Source organism: Aricia agestis, chromosome 9 (genome assembly GCF_905147365.1).
Source record: "Aricia agestis chromosome 9, ilAriAges1.1, whole genome shotgun sequence".
Classification (NCBI taxonomy): domain Eukaryota; kingdom Metazoa; phylum Arthropoda; class Insecta; order Lepidoptera; family Lycaenidae; genus Aricia; species Aricia agestis.
The window spans coordinates 16111601-16128462 of NC_056414.1; the positions used below are offsets into that span (position 1 = coordinate 16111601).

At 36.6% G+C, this 16862-nt stretch overlaps 1 protein-coding gene across 4 annotated transcripts in view; it reads right to left on the minus strand.

Moving 5' to 3' along the window:
• Positions 1 to 16862, minus strand: part of LOC121730274 (neuronal acetylcholine receptor subunit alpha-7) — a 107387-nt gene that overhangs the window by 33646 nt on the left and 56879 nt on the right. For all 4 annotated transcript variants that reach the window (XM_042119251.1, XM_042119249.1, XM_042119250.1 and 1 more), the window contains exon 2: positions 9139 to 9278. In XM_042119251.1, the coding sequence (XP_041975185.1) occupies positions 9139 to 9278 (140 nt within the window). The remainder of the gene's footprint in view (positions 1 to 9138; positions 9279 to 16862) is intronic.

Here is a 16862-nt window from a genome sequence, read left to right on the forward strand (position 1 = left end):
ACCCAGTTAAGGGAGCGCTGTCAAAACGTCATTGTGACGTGACACTTGACGGATCTCATTATGACGCAAGGAGCTTGTTACTGTGTTCGCCGCTCGGTAATCACACACTCCACACATTTGCACACAAAAATTAGTTGTTAATTATGTAACGCGAATTTTTGTGTTGAAATTTTAAAATATTTTAAACCTCTGTTCAAAAGTATTTTAAATCAGACACTTCACATTTGCACACTAATTAATTATTGTTAATAATGTAACGAATTTTCATGCTGAAATTTTAAAATAATTCATGACATCTTGATATTATAAGTACCTATGAATTGGCTTTCAAACGACTGAAAGCTCGGAAATATTTACTGCAACAATTTACGTGGGAGAGCCATGCTTCGGCACGAATTGGCCGACTCGACCGGAGAAATACCACGTTCTCACAGAAAACCGGCGGCGGTGGCGTTGCGCTGTTTTTTCAATTCGCCGAGTGAATGAGTTTACTGGAGGCCTAATCCCCTACCCTATTCCCTTCCCTACCCTCCCCTATTCCCTTCCCTTCCCTACCCTCCCCTATTACCCTATTCCCTCTTGGAAGGCCGGCAACGCACCTGCAGCTCTTCTGATGCTGCGTCCATGGGCGACGGAAGTTGCTTTCCATCAGGTGACCCGTTTGCTCGTTTGCCCCCTTATTTCATAATAAAAAATACACTAAAATGCGAAAGAGTTAAAAAATAAGCTATGCATCTGAACCGATTTTGATGTTGGTATTACATAGGAGAAGAAAATAAGCGCTTCTTAATCGTTAAAAGCGTTGCCCTAGCAAATTTTGAAATTTGATATAGAAATTTCAAGACTTTTAGTGAGGACTAGGTAAGTCTTTAAAAAGACACAACACCGAAATTAAATTTTACTCCAAATCTGTTTTCAATCTTAATGTATTTTGATATTAATTCTGAAGTTACAAGAACTGAATCCCAATTTGAGTTTGAGTCTTAAAACATTTCGTCGTAAAACCGATAGTTGGAGGCTACGTAGTTAAGCAAGAGTCCATAAGTAATAAACTTGGCAATTTCCATGGCGCTTACCTGAATAATGTCCATACCGTAAGAAATATAGGTAGTAAACTTTATGGCGTCCCCACACCTCATAATATAGTTGGTCAATTGATGTATTTCACTCCGTTTATGTAGCTGCTTTTATGTTGATTATATTCTGTTGTTATGCCACCGTTACATTTGTAATTTCAGCGCACTTTTTAGTACTCATGTTTGTTTATGAAATGCGTGAAAATGTACGCAATAAAGCGAAACGAAATAATATTAATAATGGAATACCGTCTATTGTATTCGAAATTGTTATTGTATTACGTTATGATAGTTTGAATATCATTTTTTATTAAAATAGCACGATTGAGCTACTTGCTATATAGATCTATATTATGTACTTGGATGATATAGTCATGGCGTGGTACAAAGCCTATTCAAATGGCAGTCAGCGATGCATAATCAGCCACGTGCTAAATCATTCTTGAATTACATTTACATGAGAGGTGCCTGTCAGCTGTTTTAGCGGCACTTTATAAGTTAGTAAATCTACGCTCAGGATTTTATTTTATGAAAGTACTTGTAGGTATGTAGTTAATCTGTTTTAAGTTTGACATGAGTCATATCAACAAATTATTACGGACTCCTCATCTATCAATTTATATTACGTCATAGCAATATCTGTTGACAAATTACCTGTTGGTATTATAACGTTATATAGTGGAAATCTAATTAAACTAGAGATTTCTCAAGAAAATTTAAACAAAACATATTTTTCGCAGAAAAACAATAAGGACGCGGGCACTTACTCCAATTTACCTAGTAGTTGGAACAAAAGGTCACATACAAAGTTGCGCCGCGGGCAGGGCGACTGCGGGCCGCGGGCGGGGGGCAGGAAAAAACACTTTTACTTTTCTCCTTTAATCGTTGCGACGCGGAGGGAATTTAATTTTTTTTTTCTATTTCTAGCGCCTGTCCTGTTTCTTTAATTTTTTTCTATTTCTAGCGCTTGTTCTGTTTCGTTGTTCCTGTTAGGAAAAGTAGGAATTCGACTCACACTTACCTTAAAGACCAATTCGAAATTCAAATAACCAAACCGCAACAAACGAGTGAAGTTGCAGCTCATAAATCTGGATTACGAGCTCGCCCGCGGCCAACTTCGCTCGGGACATAATTGCTATTGATATTAGCCTAATTAATATTCCTTATACGTGCGGAGTATGTGGGGAATGATTAATACACCTCTGAATACCTTTGTAGCATCTGCGACGTCGTTTAGGTAAATATGGACGATTTATGTACAACAATTTGTTCAGTAAATCTACAGTGTACATAGAGTGTAGTAGAGTTATTACTGTTTGTTTCCTTGGATCTTTCAAAGTACTTAACAAACTATATCTAAACGAAATTTTAATTTTATTAGATATATTGATTCAAATGTATGGTAGATATGAAACATACATTAATTATTCAAGAAAGCCACTTGATAAATAATATACACAACACGTCTCTTAACCTCATTATAGGGCATAGGCAAATACATTTTTTAAGGTTTCATTCATTCTCGCTTACATTTTCGTGTGATTTTAAGCGGTTGGCCTAAAAATGTTTTTTTAATATTTTTTCTCAATTCTATAACCTAAAAATAAACCAATTCAGTTTTACACCATTTTAATTTTTAAAACAAAATGGTCTTTACACACTATATTCGGATGTAAACAAACTAAACCCATGTGTGACAAAGTTATATGTGGCGGCGCGATGCGGGCTGCGGTCACAAGGGACCGAGCGTCGGCCATTTTGAATTAAATATGGCCACCCTAATGACAGACACATTCATTGACACTGAAATATACTAAATCCTATGTGCTGATTTGCGTTAAAACTATATCACCAGCTTCATCAGCATTGTTTCAATGTAAACAATTGAAGGTAATTGGTAAGCTGGATATTATTTCTATTCAGTATAGCGGAAACGATGGTAAGAACCGAAACTGATATCCAGATTTTGCCATAATTACATTGCTGCAATTTTATTGATTTTTCTTCGATTAGAATTGCGTTTAGTTACAATACAAGCGATTCATTTGTGTAATTGTGCTTTCTATTTAATTTCAATTTGGAAGAAAGTTTTAAATTTCAAGTTATTGTTCATTTAATCTCATAAACCTAATGAAACTAAAAGCTAACTAAGATGTTTATTTCTTCCGCCGCATATTAAACACACCGAGATATGGACTATACGACGAAATATGTTATTAAATTTTATGAACGAAGTCATGCGCCGTTCACGCAAACAAATAAAAACTTTCCATGAGCGACGTCACAGAAATATATGATCAAGTTCGGTAGTAAACCAACGACAGTTCTAGCGAAAATAATGCTTATTGTACTTTATAACAAAAGGCGACTGGCCTCAATTTTCTCCCGACAAACGTCAATGCTCGATCACTTTATGGAATTGTTTATGGTTTATAGTTGTTCTCAATTTAAATTTGTTATTGGTAAAACTGTCAAATTAATTATCGGACATATAGGGGAAGTTCCGTGTAATGTATTTGCAGTGTACATAGTAGATACTTAACATTGTCTCATAAAAACCAGTAGTAGGGATGCAGTCTATATAAATCATCTGTAAAGTAGTCAATATCTCTCAGTTGTATAGTGATAGTGACGGAGGATAAACGTGCACTCCACAATGGTACTGGGTGGGTTAGTGAGCCAGTGTGCCTAGGATTCTACATTCCGAATGTCTGAAAAATTCAGTGTGCTTGAGAATATATTTATTCTAATGGCTTTTATAACACAGGGACACTACAGCATGTACGGCACAATACTGGACGTGGCAACTGGTTGTGTTGGCATAGTCCGAAGAAAGGCCAAATGTTCGTTTGGTTAACCTCTATATCTCTAAACAATTCATTGGTAGCAGTCACTGGTTGCGTCGTCGCCATAATGTCCCGGTAAAATATGTTCTTAATTTAAAAGACGTTTTATTGATCGTAAGAATAAAATAGGTTATAATACCAATAAATTATTTCACAGAAAATAACGAGTATTCCAGTTAACGACCAAAGCGATAAATCAAGATTTAACCACGCTGAGATTTTGCGAGGCCTTGTATATCATTTAATTAAATAATTATTACGTTAATGTTAAGGTTTTTCACGTCGTAAATGTCAGGTAGAGGCTTCGTGGGAAACGGTTTTGAACTATTAATCTCGCTTTAACAGACCTGACTATGTTACCTAGGTTTGGTACAGGCAGCAACAATATTAAGGAAATATTAACTATTTCAAAGGTAAATAAATATCAATATGTCTGTCCAAATGTCGGTTTACCAAATTTAATAATTTGATTAGTATAATCATTATCCAGTAATAATATACGATTCACACTCAATAAAAGAATGTGTGTACTACAGAATTGCGGTCTCGTTTTGTATAAACGCCAGCATATTTACACTTATAATATAAAATGGCGCTTATGCTCTTTCGCGAATGGTTCTAGAACTTTAACTCATAATGCGCCTAACGTATTCTTATGGCGCCGTACGCGCCGCATAGTAGCATGCACCGCCGTACGCGCCGCATTTTAGAATTCGTTGTATGAAATGATGTGGAACCTCGCACATTCGTCCGCATGCATTTCGTACGCGCCGCATAGTAGCATGCACCGCAGTACGCGCCGCATTTTAGAATTCGTTGTATGAAATGATGTGGAACCTCGCACATTCGTCCGCATGCATTTCGTACGCGCCGCATAGTAGCATGCACCGCCGTACGCGCCGCATTTTAGAATTCGTTGTATGAAATGATGTGAAACCTCGCGCATTCGTCCGCACCGTACGCGCCGCATTTCGTGTACTATGCGGTGCGTTCGACGCGTATGACAGTGAACTGAAGTTTAAAATGTGCGATCAGCTTTATTTTCCTTGCTGACAGTACGAGTACAACGTCACGTACGGAGAATTCGCTTCTTGATATATTGATTATTGGTAGTAACCTCCCAAAATTATTCCGATGACGGTGGTTCATTACACATAAACCAATGCAGCCATGCAGTAGGATCAATGTAATAGATACTTTCATAATTCTTTTATAGTTAAACCAAATTGGTTCACATTCATTAGCCTTATTTTAAATTAAAATAATGAAATATCATGTTATTTCTTAAGGCTAAGTGTAAATAGTATATTGTGATTTTATAAAACTATTACATACATCTATAATAACCCATACTAGCGCGTCTGCGCCTTACTCCGGTTAAACCTCTTCATAGTTTTGACAGAAATCTGTCCCAAAATGGAAAGTCGTATTTCACAGAGACAGGTTCATCTCAGTGATCGCGGGCTACCGTTTTGGTTTAAAGGTTTAAGCTGTCATAGTTATGTTTACCGTGTTTATAAAAAGAACTTGTATAAATATTTACAATAACTGCTACTTACATATTATGATGCTTGGATTATAATAATTAATACTGAAAACGTGTTTGATTGTGAATCATGATTGAAATCAAAATGCCTGGCACCTACACAGTCGAAACGTATATATCTATTGACTATTATCTACCATTTAAATAAGAATTCTCTACGCCAATATGAAGTGGTACGTGGTGGTTACGTGGTAGAGCCATGCTTCGGCACGAATGGGCCGGCTCGACCGGTGAAATACCACGGGCTCACAGAAAACCGGCGTGAAACAGCGCTTGCGCTGTGTTTCGCCGAGTGAGTGAGTTTACCGGAGGCCCAATCCCCTACCTTATTCCTTTCCCTACCCTCCCCTATTCCCTTCCCTTCCCTACCCACCCCTATTACCCTATTCCCTCTTAAAAGGCCGGCAACGCACTTGCAGCTCTTCTGATGCTGCGAGTGTCCATGGGCGCCGGAAGTTGCTTACGATCAGGTGACCCGTTTGCTCGTTTGCCCCCTTATTTCATAAAAAAAAAAAGCACTACGAGTACGTAGCGATTGCTACGAAACGCGTAGCGCGATGTAGCATATGCAACGAAATGCGTAGCTTGCCCTACGCCCACGCGTAGCATGACGTAGCATGGGCTACGAAATGCGTAGCATGCTCTACGCCCACGCGTAGCATGACGTAGCATGTGCTACGAAATGCGTAGCTTGCTCTACGCCAAAGCGTAGCATGACTTAGCATGTGCTACGAAATGCGTAGCTTGCTCTACGCCAACGCAATAGTAACCTGCATAATATTATTCGTACTCCATTACTAACAAAATGTGTTATGAAATTAAAATTTATATAACCCGTGTTGAGTTTTTTTACAATTTTCTTAAGCATTTTTATAATTTAAACTCCAAGTCTTATACTCAAAGAAAAATTAATTTAATGGCTGTTATTTTCAAGTCTAACTTATACGCAAGTCACCGCCGAACCTGCAGCTTCATTAATAAATATTAACTTCGATACCGACTTAAACGACTTTTTACTTTGAATAAACAAGTTTCAAAGTGTTTTAGCTTTTTAGACGGTTTTATATTTCTTTGATATTTTAAGAGGTTTGGCGTGTTCGATATTAAGGAGAATGGGGGTTGCTCTGGTGTAATGAACATAATGGTGATGGGTCTGGTTAGGAACACTCATTATAACTGTGACTTAAAAAAGTACATGGAAGTAAAATTCCATTAAAAGTCAAAATTTGAAAAAAGAAAAAAAAAGTTAATTTTGAACTGCGTACAAATTATGATTGTAACATTATTTAATTATGGAATAAAAATAATTTATAACATTTGAGTGCAACAATTAAATGGTAAATTGATTAAATTAATAGCCGTCATTAAATTATTAGTTATCACTAATCAGTTTAATTGCGCGGAAGCTATTACACAATCGATTTAATGCATTGAGTGTATTAGTTAAATTAAGGTTTAGGACATATTATAGAAACGCGACGAGGAGCAGTATTCTTACTACGGCCATTAATTCAAAATTAAACTTTATTCACTGGACAGTAACATACACTTTTCGCTGTGAGGCACCATGCTACATAGCCCAGGACAGCTCAAAGTCCAATAATAAGCGAAGTACATAGAACGGGTGAAGTGCAAGGCGACACACCGCCGCGCACGGCCGCGGTGCATCGCTCATAGTTGGGGAGGGGAAGAGGGGATTCCAGGAGTAGCTCGAGTGTGTCAGATTAAGCTTGCATAGGCTTCCGACATGTGTCTAGTTATCATGGTATAGAAATCAGATTTCTCTCTTCTTTCTCTACAATTTTATTTTTGAATATTGAAATGTCGTCGGATCTGTCAGATTAAGATAGGGAATGTTTAGTATACCCCAAAGAAGCTTCCATATAAGCACTGACGATTCAAAGGTTAGGTAAGCCTGTAGGGACATTTTAAAATATAAAAAAATAAAGCTTCATATTTTCTTAACTAAGCTTCGCAGATATTTTATTTTCCTCTAAACTAAATGATTTAGTCCTAGTTGACTAAAATATATTTATAATTTACCTAAATAAGCAAGTGCCTGAATATATTTTCTTTTTCAAAACTTTAAAATGGCTGCAGTTTCTGAACCCACCGCAAAAATGAAAAAACGCTCTTATTATTTTTTATCAGCTTTACCTAATGTACAAAACCTACTAGGTCTCCATAACGCTCGAGTGACTACAAAAATAGCACCCTCCCCTCCTCTACTATCACTACTGAGTACTGACTACACAGTACATACACAATAAACAACTCGTCAACCGGTTCGCAATAATGTTATACAGAATAATCTTATACAATTCGAAATAAAGTTTAATTTTGATTTTAATATTTTTTTTTAAATTTAATTTTAAAAAAATGCGGCGTCTTTGTTTCGAACGAACGCTTCGACAACAGACATACGCGCTTCTTACAGAACCTCAAAACAAAATAAAACTTTGTATCTTTTCATAATATATCTGACAAGAGTCAGGAAACAAAGATTATTGCCAGTCCTAAGGACGCGAATGTTGTGCGTCTCTGTTCATATCTTCAGAAAAAGCGAAATAGAATGAGAAAATTGCGCCTATGAATGTAACTTATAACACGTATTTCTTTTTATGTGTTGCTATGAAAGGAAATTTGGTAATGTCAATATTTGTATCGCGTTAAATTGGATGCAAGGATATTGTTGTTCGTACTTTTGCACTGCCAAAATTTTATAACTTTTATGTTAAATTGTATTTCCTAACAATACAGCTTAAATATATAATTCAGAAACTTTTCTTCTAATAAAATTAATTATAACTAAACGCATTAAATACTTGACGGTACTTAAGACACAGAATTTTAGTACATAGTGTATCTTTAGGTAGTAGAAGCAATAATCGAATGCGTTGCCCGTAAAAAGGTCTATTTTATTACATTATGCTCAAAATGCATTTTTTGTGGACTAATTACTCAAAGATATAAAAAAAATATATCATATTCTTTGCTATTAAGGTGGTTTCATTTACTTAGTTACATAACAATAAAAACAAATTAAGTGACCAAAGTCTTTATAAACAAAAAAACAGCTATATCTCAGTAATACATTTTTGCACATAGATCCTTTTACGGGCAATGCATTTATTTATTATCACTAATAAAACTAATAAACTTATCACTAAAACGATCTTAAACTATATCGCTGAATATAAGTTGAGTATAGTTTTCTAAAATATATGACCAGTACTATCAGTTACACAATGTCATCAGACACTGTCTACTTAATCGTGTCAATCAGAATACCATGACACAGAATATATCTGACTTACACGCTGACGTGCTGAAGTGCTTTCTAACGTAACGTGAATGTGCATTATGCACCCAGGTTAAAATATAACAAAAACAATCACGTAACTTTCGCGAAATTATTAACTGTTTATGTAAAGAAGTTTAGGCACAAAAATCTACTGAAAACGTACACTGTCACGCAGCTGATTTCAATTTATTGAAATTATTTTGAAATTTATAAGGTCACAGACCTCATGAGTAAAGCAATTAAATCTTTCAAAATTTTTTTCGCGTTATATTTTTTGCAGCCTAAATCTCTTTATCATTTATTTCAAAACTCCAAAACCGTCACTCAGAAATCAACCTTATTACTCGACAATAGAGATGACCTTACCACGTCAATGATCTGCTGGAGCGTGAGGCCGAACTTGACCTCCAGCGGCTCGCTCTCGTTGGCGACGGGCCGCTCCAGCGTGTTGTAGGACGCCAGCAGCGCGTTCAGCAGCCGCTTCTCGTGCGGACCTTGCTCCGTGACTGAAAAACAAAAGATAAAGGTAATTCAAGGTCTTCAAGGTGTTTTGAGGTCATTTGAAGTCATTTCAGGTCTTTTTAGGTTATTTGAGGTCATTTAAGGTATTTTGAGGTAATTTTAAGTCATTTGATATCTTTTCAGATCCTTTGTGGTAATTTAAAGTCATTTGAGGTGTGAAGTGTCCATAGATATTATTATTAATATAAAGGTCACGTGAGGTCATTCGATGACTAAATAAGTTTATAAGTTACGTCATATTGTTTAAAAAATGAATGAATAAACTTCTTTTGGTCTTTTAAAGAAATTTTATAATTAACATATTAAGTCACATAATATGGTAGAGGATGAATAAGATCTATGATATAATATGGTTTCCAGGAATGTTCCATAAAATGACACCACTTTTCTATTGCAAATGATACGTCCTAGGGTTTTACAAAAACATAAGTAAGCAATAATAGGAACAACACTACTTAAAACCTTACCATACGTGTTAAGGATCGATGCTATACCAACTAAAAACATTTTCCTATTAAAATAATATGGAATTGAAATATTCTACTTGTATTAACTTATTTTTGTTAAAACCAACTTTAATTTAAAAATTATATTCCAATATTCTACATTTAAATAGCACAAGCTTAAGTAACACCTGCAGAAATAATATCCAAGTTTAAATTCTCTAACCGTTCAAAAAGTTTTCCGTAGTTTAATTCGTTGAAATCGTTTTATGAATACTAAATCTGAATTAATTTGTGAAGATAATTACTAACTTCGTCTTAAATAACAATGTATAGGATTGGCGCCTAATTTCCGTGACAAAAAACGGGTTTTACTCAAAGAATGCAGACGTAAGTGAAAACAGATAAGCATGCAAACATTTCACAGCGTGGTAGAAAGAGAGGGGAGTCTTCCCCTCCTAAGCACAAGCTCCGAATAACAAATTTTCCAGGCAATTGTCCTTTCAGAATTTCGATATCTCCTACTCTTCCTACCTTTCTTCTGATTAATTTCGTTGCGGGTCCCAAGACAGATTTAGCTTGTCCCTCGGGCACCCCTGAGGGGTATCAAAGGATTTTCGTGGTTGGTTACCAACGTGATCCTAGCGACACAGGAGTTGCAGTGGTGGGAATGTGTGGTGGGCTATTTGCCCATAAAATAAGTCAATTATTCTGTTGCGAGATTGACATTTTATCTATTCTAAGAATGAGCACAACGCTGAAGAAGCTTTACTTCAACATGTCATGGTCAAAGGCTGTATCGTCGAAACAACTCGTGTGAAGCGTTTATAAACTTTTTCTGTGCAAGAACGTGACGTGTTGTTCGCATAATGATACAGCTGAAGAAACTTCGGCGATAAACATCTGAGCAATTTGTCGAAAGTACTCGTGCATGTTGTAAAGTGTTACTTAGCGGGGAACATAAAGCCGACGGCCTAAATAAACATGAGAACTCGCGCCGTGTAAAAATAGAAAATATGTAAATATCTCAGCTCGGATATTATATCACGGAGAATATCTGTGTATCACACTACAGAAGAACTCTCTTTAGCTCCATACACAACATGTACATTGCTGCTATGTACTATCAGAGAAGTTGATTCCTAGGCATATGCGAACCTGAGTAGTTCGGTCGCGTTACATGAAACCCATCCGACCGATCACAATTAACAGCTAACATCGAATTGACATAATTAAATTATTCAATTATTCGTAAGCGATGTGCCTCGCTTTGGTAGCGTGTACGGGACAGTCCAAACAGACTCCTGAGTGTGTGGAGAATAAGATGGGACTCCCAGTAGGCAGTAATTGTTGGTGCATTGGATACAACTCCATGCTCCGGAAGCTAGGTTCCCTACACTACATACATTTAATTTAATTTTTTAATCATAATAATTTCACTAACACTAGAATAAGGACCCTTTGTTTAATGTTTAGTTAACGCTATGTAAAATATGGACGAAAGTCTGAAATAAAAAAATTTAATAAGCCGACCCAAATGACGTGGGTCTGTCAACTGCCTAGGAATCCATTTCCTCGATGGTACCATTTTTGGTTTCGGTGACTTGGCGGTTTCATTGAAACCAGGCCAACTACGCGAGAGTAATATTTAGTTTTATAGTCCCTAGTTTAAGCGCAGTTCATAAGAGCGCTCTTTATTTACACTCATCACTCAGTGGGGTGGATGACTAACGCGAATTACGACTTGTAAGCCCTTAGGGACCATCCATAAAGTACGTCACACGATTTTGATGAATTTTAGACCCCTACCCCTCCTTGTCACACCGTGTCATACTTCGTTGACCCCCTTCCTCCCCCTTAGGAATGACATACTTTATGGATGAATAAGAATAAGATATAATAATAATTATTCTTATTCTTACATACTTTATGGATGACGCCTTAAGACGCATGTGTCTTCTTTCTTATTTGATAATTTGGTAATCAATATTTAAAAACTTTTAAAATTTTAGCATTAAACCTTAATCAGTATTGAAGACGAGGCAACGAACAAACTAACCTGAAATGTTCTCATATATCTCAGCTAACATAGACAAGTCAATTTCGCTCCTGTGCCTGAGTGTGAAGTTTCAAATCCATTAATAATACCGCAGGTGTATGTTATTGTCAGAATTTCCATTCATTGTTGCCTCTAGAGTTCGTTTAGATATAGCTTGTCTTATTCTCATGGAGGTCTAAGGGTCAATTCAGACCGCAACGCGACGCGTAGATGCATTTCTGTACTGAATTGACAGATTTCAATTGCATGAGACTTCTTGCAAATCTGTCAAATCCATAGACGTTCAGAAATGCATCTACGTGTCGTGTTGCGGTCTGAGTTGACCATTACTCTTAATTTAAAAAGCTCATGGCCAAGGGCCAAAGTTTCTTAATGTGGAAAGTCCTATCTATACATATAAATAAAATTGGAGTGTCTGTTTGTGATATTAAAATAACCGTTTTTTACTACATGCATATAAATATTTAGACGGTACTTACACCAAAATAACAATTTTTAGAATTTTTGTCTGTCTGTATGTCTGTCTGTTTGTTCCGGCTAATCTCCGAAATGGACCGATTTTGACGGGACTTTTATTGGCAGATAGCTGATGTAATAAGGAGTAACTTAGGCTACTTTTTAACCGACTTCCAAAAAGGAGGAGGATATTTTTTTACTTTTTACCTATGTATTTCACATTTTGTTGACGCGGACGAAGTCGCGGGTAACAGCTAGTAAAATATAAATCTGACGGTACATACATCTTGTAAATTTCGAATGAATATTTTAAAAACTCCGCAAATTCATATTTATACGTTTAATAAACCAAACAACACGAAACATAAAAAACTTTGTTAATTATACTCTCGGAGTTTCTTTATAGAGCGACTTACAAAATAAAGTTTCTTTTCTCAGGAATTTCGGTTAAATCGTAACAATTATTTATTCAGAAAACGGAAAATCTCGTCTGATGGGGACGGCCATTGTACATTTTCTTTAATGAAATTGTTCGGATGTCCAAAAGTAAGGAACATAAATTGTGCTACTTAAACTTAATAACATGAGTTCATCCTAACATTATAAAGTTTACGAGTATTAACTCGAAGTCGAACTGAGTATGATGTTAGGTACCTTTTGTTACCTACATCCAGCTACCAGCAGGGAAACGTTTTTTTTTGATGAAATATGTTTTTTTATGAAATAAGGAGGCAAACGAGCAAACGGGTCACCTGATGGAAAGCAACTTCCGTCGCTCATGGACACTCGCAGCATCAGGAGAGCTGCAGGTGCGTTTCCCTTCCCTATCCTCCCCTATTCCCTTCCCTTCCCATACCTACCCTCCCCTATTACCCTATTCTCTCTTAAAAAGGCCGGCAACGCATCTGCTTTTAAGCAAGATGCTGAAAGCAGGTGCGTTGCCGGCCTTTTTAAGAGAGAATAGGGTAGGGAATGAACCTCCGGTAAACTCACTCACTCGGCGAAACACAGCGCAAGCGCTGTTTCACGCCGGTTTTCTGTGAGAACGTGGTATTTCTCCGGTCGAGCTGGCCCATTTGTGCCAAAGCATGGCTCTCCCACGTTTGGCCTTGTATAATGGTTCATTGACATACCCTGCCTGTGGTAACTGGTGCCTGTGTGGTAAAATAACGAAAATGTAATGTCTATCTAGGTAAGTCGTCATAGATCCTCAAGGGTCGCAGTGATGTCAGGGCTGAAATGACAAATGAAATCGGAAGGAAAAAATGTAATCTTTAATTTCAACTAGGTATTGTGCCTATTATTATTATTCGTGAAATGAAAACGGCTTATTCTTACTTAAAGTTACAAAAAAAACATCGGTTATAACTTACAAAGCAATCGCAATAAGTTTTTATGAACATTTTAGAAATTATGTCATTTAAGACATCTGTATTTTAATTTAAAAAATCATTACAACTTTTTCTCGTTTAGACCCGTACTTCTTTGCACCTGGTACTGTAGATTTAAATATTTTATGAGAAGCGAATATTCAGAATTTCGCTTTGTTTCATTTATACAATAGAAGTTTATATTATAATTAAAATGTTTTAAAATCATAGCAAAATTAACAAGTTAATTTATTAATTTGTTGTAAAAACACTTAATACTGAATTATATTAAAAATTAGTTATTCATTTATGATTGCAATGAGCAAGTATGAATTTGCTATTTCTTAATAACTTAGGCCGACTTTAAAAGCTCTCTAAGTTAAGGTTATATGGATTTAATATCATGTTAATATTATCACAAGAACAACGAACTTATAAAATCACCAAGGTAATAAAATTGAATTTAAATAGTTTTGTGGTTTGGTCAAGTTGAAGAATGGCTGTAACTATTTGAAATATTTAAATTCCTAGATCGTACGTTCTAGAAACATTTCACAGACGTCGCATGTCTAAATGATAAATCCTTACTTCAATTTCATTTGGACAGGGCTTTACAACATGAAAACTATGAAAATGGACCTTATGTACGACTTGCACTCAGAATAAACGTGCATGTCTTTTATTATCTCTATTTCTGAGATGGTCACATCTTACATAGATATGAGTATTTTGCAGTTCATCATCTCAGCTTAGAGCAATATTAATTATATTTAAGAATATTAATTGTACTTTAAATTTAAGTGTCAGTAAGTAAATCGTTATGTTAGCTGGGCGTGACGTACCCAGATCAAGTGACGTAGGTCCGCCATCCGCCTGTACATCAATTTCTAATATACTACATGTAATCTCTAAGCTACGTATATATATAAATATATACATAGTTTAATCCTTACCAAAATACGTGAGCGTTTCAAGACAAAGGTTAAGAATTATAAATGAGTTTTGGGAGTCTCAAATCCACGCTCGAAGCTGAGTTACGGCTACACGGGGCACCTGGACCCAGCCGGGGATTTACTGTCGAAGACAAAGAGAGTAATTCCCCCACTCCCGCTCACTCGACTCCACCAATAAACACTCATTTTAGTGGGCAGATAAGCTGTTGCGGACGTGACGTATGACCGTGCGAGAGGGACGGACGACCGCCCTATATATTTCAATTAAAGTGGAAGAAGGATGTCAAATTACTCGCAGGTGATTTATTTTTCAGAAATACCTTCGGGCACCCGAGTTTTATATCCGTTTTGTTACCTTATAGAAAAGAATTGGCCGAATTACTTTTAAATTTTCATTGGTGAATGCTTTCAGAGTGTATTTGAACTTCTCAAACGTCAGAGAATTGTTATATATTATAAACAGTTTCTCACACACATTAATATTTCACTCCCACTATAAAATGTCTGCGGTATTTCCCGGTTCGCGTCTGGTACAATGTACGATATCAGTGGAAAGCTGTTTATCAAACAAACAATAAGAATTCTCCCGCATTGTCCGAGAGAGCTCAGCCGCTTTATTGCTCAGGGCAATGGCGCTTACTTATCCAGCGCTGCAGCGCTTCGAGTGCTAAGCCGAGCGGTTACTCGGCCGCGGTTGGCAGTGGGCTAAACTGATAAACCACATTTCAGTTTCATATTACACCAATAAAATAATGCTGCTCTGCACGCGATGTTTTCTCGACAACGAAACATGCTCTACGTACTTTTGCAGAAATGGAATTTGAAAAAATGGGAAGATGTGGAACTGTTCACTTTTTTGCAAAATTGATTGACATTCTGAGATGAATTTGATGCTTTTACTTTTACTTTATCACGAATGAAATCTCAATTTCAACACAAAGACATAAACTCATATCGCAACAGAAAATCGCATTACATTTCACATCAAAAACTCAAACCCTTTGAGCACGACAAATTTCACTAACCAACTTTCCGAGGCAAATCTTTGCCAGTAAACAACTTCAGTGACTCCGACTGGTGCCAGTGTAAACAGATAGAGGTCATGTGACAGCGCTGGACCAGTGACAAAGGAGTAATTAAAACGCTTCAAATGTTGACAGTCGGAGTCGGAAAATGACCTCGCACGGATACTGATAGTGAAATAAATTGATTCAGTGGTTAATGTGACATCAGCTGTAGTGTGGAATAGTGGGCGCACAAAAGCCAAATAGTGCCTTTTGTGCGCCCACTGTTTCACACTACTTTCAGGAATAATTATACACAACAATAATTACTTCCTTTCAGTCTTTTGTCTCTCTGATATTTTTAGTTTTGGTCGGTTTAAAGTACAAAATTAATTAATACTTTGATCGCAGATTCCAGGAAATGCTTTTTTATTCTATTGTTGTCGCGATCACCGGTGCTCTTATGGGGCTTGAAGAATTAAGATTGATAATAAGATATAACATTACATGGGCAAGAATAATAATTATAGTAACTGTTAATTTTTATTGTATATTAACGTCATACATGTATTACTGATAACTGGTAACTAACAACTTTAAACATTATAACTTAGACAATAGGCAATAATTTAGACGCTACGAACTCAAAACAATAAACAACCAAAATTATCCACTCCCTTCGACACGTAAAAATAAAAATCGGCCAAGTGCGAGTCGGACTCGCGCACGAAGGGTTCCGTACCGTTATCGAGCTAAAGTTGGCAAAATATTGTGATTTTTGTTCAAAAACCACCTGGAGACAGACATACAGACGGACAAACATCGAAGTCTCAATAATACGGTCCCGTTTTTACCCTTTGGGTACGGAACCCTAAAAATAGAGTACGTCATCTATACATAAAGTTTACGTCGTTAAAAGTAGTTCACGACAGCCCTTTTCATTCGACTCACGTTCGGAATTCTTCCGCCTCATCGCAGCTGTCGAGAACGACAGTTGTGCTTGATTCGGGTGTATACGAGGAGGGTCGAATAAGATAAATTGTCGGTATCTATCAACTATCAAGACGTGTGCATTTAATATTTTGCTGTGAATCGTGAAATATCACGCTGTTACTTTTCAACGGAAATTATTTGTGGCGCGCGTGCGACGTAGCAAATGGCGCTATGTAGCCGTAGGGTCTATCGTGTCCAAATCGTGTCCATTATCGTGTCAAATAGCTATCATATGTCACGAAATAGCTTCTACATGTCACGATATAGCTGTAGCTATAGTGTAGCATGTC